An 11366-nucleotide genomic window follows, 5' to 3' on the forward strand; every position below is an offset into this window, starting at 1 on the left:
GGAAACTTCACCTGGAGGAGATAAGGAGTTTGGATTCAGAAGTCTGACCCAGCACGACGACGGCGCTGGGAAACCTGGCGTTATCTCCCCAAGCCCTCCATCCTGCTGGGGCAGTATGCCTACTTCCCCCTTTAGAAGTCTGGTTTGGGTAGGTAGGGCAATGTCTATTTTATCTGCTGCTGCATCCTTGCTGCTGAGAACAATGCCTAGCACATGGTAGGGCAGCAAATATATGTTCTTGAATGAATGAATGAATGAATGAATGAATGAATGATTACTTAAATAATTATTGATTAATTAGTACTACTCAGCAGCCATCACTATTCCTTACTAAAGGGGCTCTTCTACCAAGAACTTGAAAGTTTGACTACCCAAGAGGAAAAAGAAACCAGCATATATTTCTTCTTTTGACCCGAAAAGCCTCTTTAAAAAAATCTTTATGACTTTCTTGTGCTTTAATGTATAATTTTAGTGTCTCTAAAAACATGTGGTAAAAAAAATTTTTTTTGGTAAGAAAACTGATGTAGTGAATCATGGGCAAAGAACAGATGACCTAGTTTGATTAGATAAGAAGATAGGACAAAGATTTAATGTAGTTCAAAAATGAACATTGCCCCCGCATTCATCCTTTTAAGGAATTACTTGGTTTGACGGGCTCAAAATCTTTATCAGCTAGGTTGCTGGAAACCGAGGGCAGGAATGGAAAAGGAAGAAGCATGAGCTGAGTGGAGCCCATTGACCGGGATGGCTGTGGAGTGTGGGAGGGAGGCCTGCAGAGAGGCTGAGGGGGCAGAGGGTATGAGGTCTACACCAGGGAGGTGACTCGGGGAGCTTCCATGAAGGCAGGAAAAGGAAGAATCAACCAGAGACCCCACCTGCTTGAACCACTGCCAGGGGCCCTGATCATTGCAACTGCCCAAGCCCTTTACTCAGAATCACCCTATCAGCCACGTCCCGACCCTGGCAGCCCCTCTGCCCTCTCTGCCAGAATCCCTGAAGGCCTCCTTCACTCACCTGTGAGCATCTTGCATCATTCCTAACCCTACCTGCCCTCCAGGCCACCAATCCTCAGTGTTTTGCCTTTTCTCAGCTAGCAAAGCTCCCAAAAAAACAAGCATCCACATCAAAGTGACTTAACAGCAAATGTTTTTTGAAATGATTCTTAATATTTATTACCCCCAAATTATAATGCAATATAATTTATGAACAAAATGAAATTGTATTTGCTTCAAGAACCATGGTTACAACCAAAAGGGGATGTTGAGTGGGAGGATTCGAGTTTCCTCTCCTGTCCAGAGCTGTTCTCTCCTCGAGGGGAACGCTGGTCGCCTGACTGGTCACACTCACAACCATGACACCTAAATATTGCTTTCTAGGCTTCCTCATCTGTGTCCTCCTGCCTCGTGTGGTAGGTAAGTGCTTCATTTCTTTTTAATTGCTCACAGCTTTGTCATTTGAGTCTGCTCAAGGGGATTGTTAGACATGGCAGTGGTGCATTTCTGGGCTTTGTAAAAAATTTCAGCTTTCTCCTGTCACAAACTGGTCCGGACAGACATGGGGTCCGTTTCTCTCTGCAGCCTGAATAACGGCATGCGGACTTCACAAGTAGCTACTAAAGAGGAGGCACTCTTGTGGATGCAAAAACTTCACACAGGACAAACATACACCTCGCTCTGTCTCCTTAGCCTTTCTTTCGCCTTCAAGGACAAGACAGCATAGTGGTTACCAGCATAGCTCCTAAGCCAGACTGCCTGAATCCGGATTTCAACTCTGCCATTTGATTATCTAGGGAAACTGGGGCAACTGGCTTAAACCTCCTCTGCCTCAATGACTTCATCTGTAAGGTGGGGATTGTAGGTCACTGTGAGGATTAAATGAGTTAATACATGACAAGTGCTTAGCACAGTGCCTCGCACAGCAAAGACCATAAACAACATGTGAGAATTTGCTGTTGGTAGTCATGGAGAACTCGTCAAGAGCAGAGAGCATCTTACCATCCCAACATACCTCTGAGCAAGGCCATTAGGACCCCCAGTTAACAGATGGGTACCTCTCAGTATAAGCGTCTCAAGTAACTTTCACAAGACTGTACAGTTGCCCAGTGACTGATAACATAAAAACAATTCAATCCTCCATTTCCCAGAAATGTGTGGATCTGAGTAGACTATGCCTTTGGTCTTTGGTCAGACCAAGAACTCAATTAGCAGAATATGGCAGGAATTCAAGTGCTACCCAAATGACCTTGGCTCTGCATCTTACCAGACCTGTAACCATATGGGCAAGATACGCAACTCCTTTAGACCTCAGTTTCCCCACGTGTAAAATGTACTAATAAAAATACCTACCTTATTGGGTGGTTGTGAGAATGAAAGAAGATGTAAAGCTTTGAGCACAGGGCCTGATATACATTTAAGGTTCAAATATGTTCAGTGATTAATGAAGGCCGGCCAGGGGGAGGAGGAGGAGGGAAAGAAGAAGGAGTATCTTCATCCTCTCATTGCTCTGCTTCCTCCATTAGCTCCTCTCTCCTGAGGCTTTTCTGTTGGTTTGCTGTGACAGGTGAGAGGCAGGCTCCAGGGCCAGACAGCCTAGGTACAAAATCAGCCTCACCGTCTGCAGCTGTACCAGCTCTTTTACTTCTCCAAGGCTTGGATTTTGGTCTGTAAGAGGAAGACCACAATAATATGTTTTTCACAGATGAGCTGGGCAGACTCAATGAAGACAGGTAAAATCCCCTGTGTCTGGTACAGAGGGATTGCTATTTTCTTTGATGGAGGTTAGCAGTGGTGTTACAAAAATGAGAGAAGAAATCTGAAGACAGACGAGGTAAAGGACACTGGACTATCTATCTTCAGGATAGCAAATCAACTCTAGAAAGGATCTTCCAGAAATTGTGCATGCTTGTCACCTCCTGAAAACTTCTGCTAAGTACAATTTTATGTGCTAAATACGATTGATCGGGTAGTGATCTGGGTGAGCAAAACCAATGGTGGCATTTGACTCTTTCCGAGTACACATCACCACTTGATGCACTGAAGGAGGTCCAAAAAATAAAAATAAAAACAAACAAAAACCAAATACCAGTAATGACACTATTTGGTTGGTAAAAATAACTACCTAAGGAAACAGCCCCATTCATTAGAAAATAACACATCTTGAATGTTCAGAGCTGAGACCATGGGCTTAGGAGAATTTGCTTCCATCTTAATGATATTTGAGCAAAGACCTAAAGGAGATGAAGAAATGAGGCATGTGGAAATCCAGGGAAGAGCATTCTAGGAAAAGGGAAGGGCCAACGCAGAGACCTCGGATGGGGCCATTCCCAGCACGGTGGACCAGGAGAAAGGAGGCCACTCTGGAGAAGCCAGGTGGCAAGTGGTAGAAGATGAGGAAGAGACAGGGGATGTGCTTCCTCACTCGTCCTGCCCACCACCTATCCCTTAGCAGAAACTCTGGGCCTACTGGAGACGCAAAGCTTTACCTCTGCCCATTTTAGGTTTTCAGCTGGGACTCTTTTTTTTTTTTTTTTTTAACTTACACAATGTTTCATGTTAAATTTATTCAATAAAAAAGGGGGCTAGGACTCTTTAACAAAAAGGCAGATTAATAAAACAGTTTATTAATGCATGCAGCACACAACACCAGGGGGGATCCTGTATGAAGAGAAACTCAAAATGGCGGCTTAGAATTCCAGCTTCTGTGGCATGTTCAACAAAGCACGATACACCTGTAGGAACAGGACAGGACAGAGGAAAGCAGTTTTAGTCTTCCAAGGGAGGAATTTGCGGGAAAGTAAACACGTGGGAGAAAACTAATGGAGTAAGTTTCATTTGCAGATTCTTCTGGTGCCTTCTTTGGGCTGATAAGAATCTGTCTCCAGTAAAGTAAAAGGAGAATTTATTGGATTTGGCCCAAAAGTTCGTTCGGGTCTTTCTGCGAGAGCCTACCAAAAACCCGAACGAAATTTTTGGCCAGCCCTATATATCCTGCCTTTAGGCAGAAAAAGGGGGAGGTCAAGAGAGCTTTTCCTGCATTTGCTGCTTCTTAATTGCCTTCAGCTCAAAATAATTTTTATGTCAAAGAGGCATATTTGGGGGTAATATATTCTGGTTTTCTTCAGACCCTAGAATAAAATTTTGTCAAAGGTCCTTGCCTCCAGTGGACTAAATGTAGGTGAGATTGAGCTCTCATGTCGCATGAATTGACCAAGAAAGCACAAACTATGCCAGTGCAAAATTATCCCCCTTCCTGCCATGACTCCTGTCGAGACTCTTCTCAGGAATGCTGGGCTCCATGGCAAGCCCTTGGGCAGTTTCCCTCCACAGCCTGGACCCGTCCACCTGAGCAGTTATGCTCGGGCACTTGGCAGCAGGATGCAGGCAGGTAAGAGCATCCACTCAGGAGTGGAACCGGCCTCCAAGCAATAAAGCCAGGTCAGCTGAGAGAGGCGGAGGACAATGAAGCAGGATGAAGAGATGAAGCAAGAACCAGAGAAAAGGAGGAATGAGTTCCAGGCTGAGGTCCTGGAGGCAGAATAGAATCCAGGCGAAAGCTTGCCTCAGAGGAGCAGTAATGCAGGGTCTCCTAGGAAGGTGGGCAAAGTGGCCTTGGTGAGGCCTTTCATCTCAGTCATTACATTCCATCACCACCAGGGGTGGAATTAAGGGCAATACTATCTTTTCACTGCCGTTACTTCCTCTCCAGCTTAGGGGTGGGGTGGGAGTTTATCACGTATGTTTTTATGGTCTGGATCACAACTGTCCTGAGACGTTAGCATGCATCAAAATCATCACATCAAAGATCAAAAATGTTGATTTCTGGGCTCCACTTCCACCATCTGCCGCTATAGCAACTATTTCAAGGAATCCTGATGCAGGTATTATTACATTGAAAATTATGGCTAATAACGATGGTGCTCATGTCAATGTTCAGTGTCGCTCCATTTCTTATTATTTTAGAAACTCAGCCAGCCCACGAGTCTCTGAAACCTCAACGAGTACATTTTCAGTCCCAAAATTTTCACAACATTTTGCACTGGCAGCCTGGGTGGGCTTGTCCCGGCAACAGCAGTATCTATTTTGTGCAGTATAAAACGTAAGTAATCTGAGCTTCCTCCAACTAGTAGAGATGGCCACTAAGATTCCATGTTCTAGAAGGCGATGGAGTGTTAGGATCTGAGCTTTTGTCGGTTTCAGAAGGGTTGAGAAGAAGCAGAGGTGGGGGCAGAAGTGTCTTCCCTGAAGGTGACACAAAATGCATGATGACGTGTAGTCTGTGACGGGAGATACTTCATCCCTCAGAGACCCAGCACCGAGACTTCACAGGCTCAGCCTTTGGCTTCACAACAGAGACTCTCAATACACATTTGTCCACTGAATGTTAGAAGTGACTTGTTTAGCACCTAATAGGTACTCAATTAAATTGACGCTATTGATAGTTGAAAAAGAAGTTGTGGGACACATGGATGTGAGTGTGTAAACTACATTTTCAATTTAAAGGTCATTTCTTTAGAGTGGGTTTACTATTTAGAAAATTCCTTTCAAAAACGAACGCCTCCTGTAAGCATGAATGCAAATTGGAACACGCTGAGGCATGTTCCTCCTGTGTGATCTTCAGACTAATTCTAGTGGATCGTTGCCAAAACTCAGATATAATCTACTCCTTTCCTGGATTGAGACCTGGAAACAGAAGCTCCTGATTTGCAAATGGCAAGTTTTCCCCTTCACACACCTCTGTTCACGGGGCTGGGGGTGGGAGTATGCAGATAGGAGTTGAAGCTCTTCCTTCTCTTACATAGATTGAGATCCTAGCTGAACATGAGAAAGGAGATATTACAGTTTAGCTTTTATGATTTTCTATTAGAAATTCAGAAGATTAGATGTAGCTATGGACCAAAGTAGCAATTTTTATGCCATAAATTCATTCATGTCTCTCCAGCATGGGGTAGATCCAAAGTCAGATTTTTCCATTTATCAAGCTCTCACTGACTTCAGAAGGACTATCTCCAGAAGTTTCTCAGTCTTTAACTGCTGCTTTTCTCAACATATTTTGTGTAGCAACTGTAAACTTCACAAACCTTTACAATAAAGATTTCTCCACTCCAAAAACAGATTTGTGCGTCGTTGGAAATGCTTCCCTGTAGGAAGTGGGGATTGGTGATCTTTTTATTCTTCCCCTGTAGGCAGTATAAACATATCCAAAGTGGACCTATTTATGGTTCAACATAAACAGTGGATTAGACGTTGTTTTTCCATGAAATTAATGAAGATTAAACTTTAGGGCCCCATGGAAAAATTTCATAGTTGTAATTCTTTTTCTTAAATAGAGCTCTTAAACTTGTATAAAATTCAGAATACCTGGATCCATTCCTACCTATGTGATATTTTCAATAGCACAATGCAGATTTATATTTTCAAAATCTTTCATTTTGGGTCTATCCAGTTCTCATGGGTCTACTGAAAGTTTCTGTCCCATTTAAGATAGGACAAAAAATGAGGTATTACACTAAAAAAGAAGCCAGTCATTACAGCTAAATTCAGCTAGCAAAGGCAATGTCTAATAAGAGTTAGAAAACATTAAATTGTGCTTAATATATGTTGTTGGTTCTGCTCTTATGGTGTCTTCTGATATAATGAAACTGCTGTCAGCATATAGTTTACAGAGTACAGACATCAGCAATACTCTTCATTATATGGCTAAAAAGTTATATTTCAAGTCCTTCAACAAATATTTTGGAAGCTTTCTCCCCAGCCTCTAATTCCTGCTCTGTTCCCACCATCATCTTATTGCATTTTCTTTGATTTGTGACTGGTAAGGAAGGGAAGCATTAATCTTCCCTTTTGCTGTTACACCATCCCACAGTCTTAGGCTGAATCAACGTATCTGGCGCTTTGCCTCATTACCTTTTCTTCCTGGGTTCTCCTCGGTCTCTCCCAGCCTCTAATTACAAAACTCCTTAAAGAGCCCTTCCTACAACCCTCGTTCAGTTGTCAAAAAAGAGATTGACGTTATGTGTTGGGTGCCACCTGAGATGAAAAGTGGTAGCAACTTCTCGGAATCAGCCACGTTACTCAACAGCAAGCTGATGAGAAGTGAGGAAAACCACAAAGTGTTGAAACCTCAGGAGCCTGAAGGACATGGAGAGCTCATAGTCAAAAATGGAAGTTGGTTCAGACCCCAGAAGAAAAACTTCACTAAGTACTAAAAATCCAAAAACCCCTATGCTAATGTTACAGAAGGTATCAAGCTTGAGTTTATATTTCAACAAGATAGCACTTTGATTAACAAAAAGAAAAAAATTTCTAAAGATACTCAAGAGCAGCTGTCAACTTTCACAGTGGTGCTGATATTGGAGGACAAATTACAGCCAGTCTGAAAACTGAATAGACTGAAAAAACTGAAGACTCCTTCAATGGAATAAAGGAATTCAGATTTTTGCCTTTTCCCTTCTATAGGTATGGACAGAGACAATGGAAAAATAAAGAGGACTGCTGGGGTATTCGAGAGTTCTTCTGTGACCTTACCAATGAAACGTCAGACATATGGGAACCTTACTACGGGAGAGTGAGGACGACCCTGGCTGGGGTCCACTCAAGCTGGACCATGACACAGCGGTTCTCTCCCTGGTGGGAAAGTGAGTCAGAAAAGTATCTAGTCCAGTGTCTCTTGTCCCGTCCCTGTTGGAAGGGATCAAAAAAGTCTGCTATATAAAGTGAACTATACTAGGGGTTCAGCACTGGTCCTCCTAACTGGGAAGCTGAACACGCAGGAGTGCCAGTCCAGTCTCGGCAAGAAGAAGTCCGCATTGTTGAGTCTGTATAGCTTCCATCCCTTTCACACTGCCATTTTATTCATGAGCCTATCGAGCAAGTGTGGGGCATCGGGCAGACAGGCTTTCATTGCCTCCACCTAGATTTATTAAACAGCTTTATTGAGATATAATTCACGCCCCTTACGATTACTCATATAATGTGTACAACTCAATAATTTTTTACTATATCCACAGATAAGTACAACCATCACCCATAGTCAATTTTAGAACATTTTCATCACCACAAAAAAGAAACTGCACACTCTTTGGCTATCACCCTCCTATTCTCTCCCCTCTTTGGCCTCTCAGCCCTAGGTGACCACTAATCTACTTTCTGTCTCTAAAGAGTCCCCTCATCTTGATATTTCATACGAATAGAATCATATAATATGTGATCTTTTGTGACTGGCTCCTTTCATTTAGCATAATGTTTTCAAGGTTTGTCCATTTTGTAGTATGTATCAGTGCTTCATTCCTTTTTGTGGCTGAATAATATTGCAGTACACGGATATACTACAGTTTGTTTATCCATTCCTCAGCTGATGGATATTTGAGTTGTTTCCACATTTTAGCTACTGTGAATAGAGCTCCTATAAACATTCATGTACAAGTTTTTGTGTAGACATGTTTTTATTTCTCTTGGGTATATACCTAGGAGTGGAATCACTTGGTCACCCTGTAACTGTATGTTTAATCATTTGAGAAACTGCCAGACTGTTTTCCAAAGCAGCTGCACCATTTTCCGTTCCCATCAGCAGTGTATGAGGGTTCCTGTTTCCCCACATCCTTAGCACCACTATGTCACTTTTTGATTATAGCAGTCGTAGTGCATGTGAAATGGTATCTCATGTGATTTTGATTTGCATTTCCCTGATGATTAGTGATGTTGAGCATCTTTTCATGTGTTTATTGGCCATTTGCATATCTCCCTTGGAGAATTGTCCATTCAGATATTTTGCCCATTTTTAAATTGAATGATTTGTCTTTTAATTACTGAGTTTTAAGTTTTTTGTGTATTATGGACACCATTACCTTATCAGATATATGATTTTCAAATATTTTCTCCCATTCTGTGATTTGTCTTTTCACTTTCTCAACGGTGTCATTTGAAGCCCCAAAGTATTTAACTTTGGTGAAGTCCAATCTACCTATTTTTTCTCTTGCTACTCATGCTTTTGGTGTCATATCTAAGAATTCTTTGCCAAATCCAAGGCTATGGCATGTATGTCTCTATCTCTATCTATCTCTAAATTGATTGATCATGGCTAGTTTTCAAGAATTATGAAAGATATGGATCTACAAACTAAAAATACATAATGAATGAGGAACAAGAAAACAACAACAAAACCCATTAACGATTTAAATCATTTAGAATTACTATAGTTAATCTGGGGGAAATTAAAGTGACTATTAATTTATTTAGTTTTCTTTCCTAGTTAACGATCATCTGATTATTGACACCAAATGCAAGAAACAAAAATTCTCTCTTGATCCTTCTCCTGTTATTCCATAGTATATAACATAATTCTGTTGAAATAATTTTATAGCAACAAGTCTTCAAATCATTTTCAAGCTGCTTTGAAATTTTACAACTTTAAGGACCTACAAAATATTTGCCTTACACTAAGATCTTCACCCAAATAACTTTTTACACTTCGTTTTCCAAAACAATCACTGCAGGCTGTGGAAATGATTGATAAATGTCCTCTTAAAGCTGATTCAGAGTATATGTCTTTGCAAATAAAGAATCATCTGCAAAGAAACTTCTCAGATATTTATATTTTAGGTGTTAGCAGTATCTCTTCATAATGATTTTTGCCAGATCCCTGAACTTAATAATGATTTGTTATTATGCATAATGTGTCCATATGAAATATTACATTATTGAGTGATATTGTCAAATTTTCCTATTCTTTCCTCAGCAAAACTAGATCCTCCAGTCATGAATATAACCCAAGTTAATGGATCTTTGTTGGTGAATCTCCATGCTCCCAACTTACCATATAGAGACCAAAAAAGAAAAAATGTATCAATGGAATACTATGGGCTAGTATACCGAGTCTTTGTAATTAACAATTCACTGGAAAAGGTAAGTTCAGATGAATAGATAAGTTTGGTATTTTTTTCTTTGTTTAAGCAACATTTTAGCCATAAAATAGGTCCTGTCTTTTGCTACTCTATCCCCTCTTATTTTTCCTTATCTTTTTTTAGTTCCTTCTCACTTTCACCCTCATTGATAAGCAATTAGTGGTTACCATCGCCATCAGAATTGTGTGTACGTGTGTTTGCACCTTTTCCGTCATTCAGCTGGTTTCCTTTTGATTTTCCCTGCATATCTAAAGATTGGTATTAACAATATTTAATTCCATTTGATTGTCACAAATATTCATTTTTATGAACTTTACACACCTTATTTTAAAGTGGCTTTTGGATCAGAGCATTATATATTAGTGCCAGTTTTGCTCTGATATTATAATCCTCCATTGGTGCCTTTATTTTGGTTTGGTGGTTAATTGAATGTTCCTTTTTTTTTTAGTGTCATATAAGACAGGGTTCCTTTGGCTGTAAAAAACAGAAATCCATTCAAACTGGTTCAAATAGAAAAGTGGAGGGGAGAGAAGGATTTTTACTAGGAGGTAATGATCAATCTTACAACAGCCAGAAGCAAGAAATAAAGTGCTGCCAGGCTTTGTAGTCACTGGGAAGGAGAAATGGAGAAGCAAGTTGTAAAGAATCTCACTCTGTTTCTCTGTGGTCACATGCCACATGTCTACAACTGTCTCCGAATCGATTCCATTCTCCTCACTGCACAGTTCAAATTCTTAAAAAAGAGACTCTGACCACTGGTTCAATCAATCAGCATCACTAGGGAGAAGTCCTGTGGTTCCTCCACAGCCATGTGACCTGTCCCTTTCTCAGTCTGTGAGCTAGGACTCTGGAGAAGGAAGATGTGTCTCAGAAGAAACCCTACAGCCCATCTAAACTGGTCATGAACAACTTAGTTTTATCAAAAATAGAGCAAGTCAATGACTTACTGGAAACCATTTATCATCTCATTTTTCCCCCTTGTGTGTAGGAGCAAAAGGTATATGAAGGAGCTCACAGAGTTGTTGAAATTGAAGCTCTAACACCTCACACTGGTTACTGTATAGTGGCTGAAATGTATCAGCCCACATTAGACAGAAGAAGTCAGAGAAGCCAACAGAGATGTGTGGAAAGTCCTTGAAGTTCTCTGCAGACTGGCAATCCAAACTCTCTGAGAATAGGACGGCTCGTTTTGAAGAATCTCATTGAAAGTTGCTTTTATATTTTCTTTTTTTTTTTACTGAAATATAGTTGATTTACAATGTTGTGCTAGTTAGTTTTTATATATTCTTGATGCAATGTTCACCATTATACTTCATAGAACTCTTTGTTTAATCATTCTTTCTTCCTTTATATTTTATGTGTAAACTAAATTTAAGCAGTTCCCCCCCTCAAAAAAAAAACCATTAGAATTTAAAGAAGAGGCAGAAAACAAAAGGCTCTGTGAAATACAGAACTTTATTTCTGACTG

The 11366-nt window shown here is 40.7% G+C and overlaps 1 protein-coding gene across 1 annotated transcript; it reads left to right on the forward strand.

Moving 5' to 3' along the window:
• Positions 1-1351: 1351 nt before the first annotated feature.
• On the forward strand, positions 1352-11036 carry IL22RA2 (interleukin 22 receptor subunit alpha 2). Its single transcript, XM_068551604.1, has 5 exons — positions 1352-1412; positions 4959-5094; positions 7455-7633; positions 9733-9899; positions 10887-11036. Exons 1-5 carry the CDS (start codon positions 1352-1354, stop codon positions 11034-11036), a joined length of 693 nt encoding a protein of 230 aa, XP_068407705.1.
• Positions 11037-11366: the final 330 nt, after the last annotated feature.

This window comes from Eschrichtius robustus, chromosome 9 (assembly GCF_028021215.1).
Source record: "Eschrichtius robustus isolate mEscRob2 chromosome 9, mEscRob2.pri, whole genome shotgun sequence".
In the NCBI taxonomy this organism is placed as follows: Eukaryota; Metazoa; Chordata; class Mammalia; order Artiodactyla; family Eschrichtiidae; genus Eschrichtius; species Eschrichtius robustus.

What these genes read in the sequence shown, in the direction of transcription:
- IL22RA2 (XM_068551604.1), top strand. Translation starts at nt 1,352, where the DNA reads ATGACACCTAAATATTGCTTTCTAGGCTTCCTCATCTGTGTCCTCCTG. An exon ending in TATTTTGTGCAGTATAAAAC is followed by an intron (nt 5,095 to 7,454) that starts GTAAGTAATCTG and finishes TCCCTTCTATAG; the next exon opens with GTATGGACAGAGACAATGGA. An exon ending in TTAACAATTCACTGGAAAAG is followed by an intron (nt 9,900 to 10,886) that starts GTAAGTTCAGAT and finishes CCTTGTGTGTAG; the next exon opens with GAGCAAAAGGTATATGAAGG.